Here is a 319-nt window from a genome sequence, read left to right as displayed (position 1 = left end):
AATACAATACCTCCCCCCTTCTCCTTCGAACAGGCGAGCACCAACTGCCGCTGACCTTCTACTGCGCCACGTGCAGGGAGGTCATCTGCCGGGACTGCGCGTTCATGACACACCCACACGACCTCCACAAGATCCTGGACACTGCCGACGCCCTTGCCACGCTCCGCCTCAGCGCCGTCACCCTCCTGCGGCACTACACACTCGTGCGGTCCTTCCACACGTCCCTCTCCGCCGCCCTCGAGATGTACATCGCCAACAACCCTACCATGGTAAAAGGGTCCATAGTTAAAACAAATACATGTGCTGGAAATCAATAAGT

General features: G+C 57.7%; 1 protein-coding gene across 1 annotated transcript in view; it reads left to right on the top strand.

Annotated features, from left to right (window-relative positions):
- Positions 1-319, top strand: part of LOC119590331 — a gene marked incomplete in the record, with an annotated part of 17,409 nt that overhangs the window by 2,450 nt on the left and 14,640 nt on the right. The window contains 1 exon segment of the mRNA XM_037939004.1: positions 34-269. Within this exon segment, the coding sequence (XP_037794932.1) occupies positions 34-269 (236 nt within the window).

This window comes from Penaeus monodon, chromosome 27, assembly GCF_015228065.2.
Source record: "Penaeus monodon isolate SGIC_2016 chromosome 27, NSTDA_Pmon_1, whole genome shotgun sequence".
Lineage (NCBI taxonomy): Eukaryota > Metazoa > Arthropoda > Malacostraca > Decapoda > Penaeidae > Penaeus > Penaeus monodon.
This window is presented reverse-complemented; position numbering and strand designations above follow the sequence as displayed.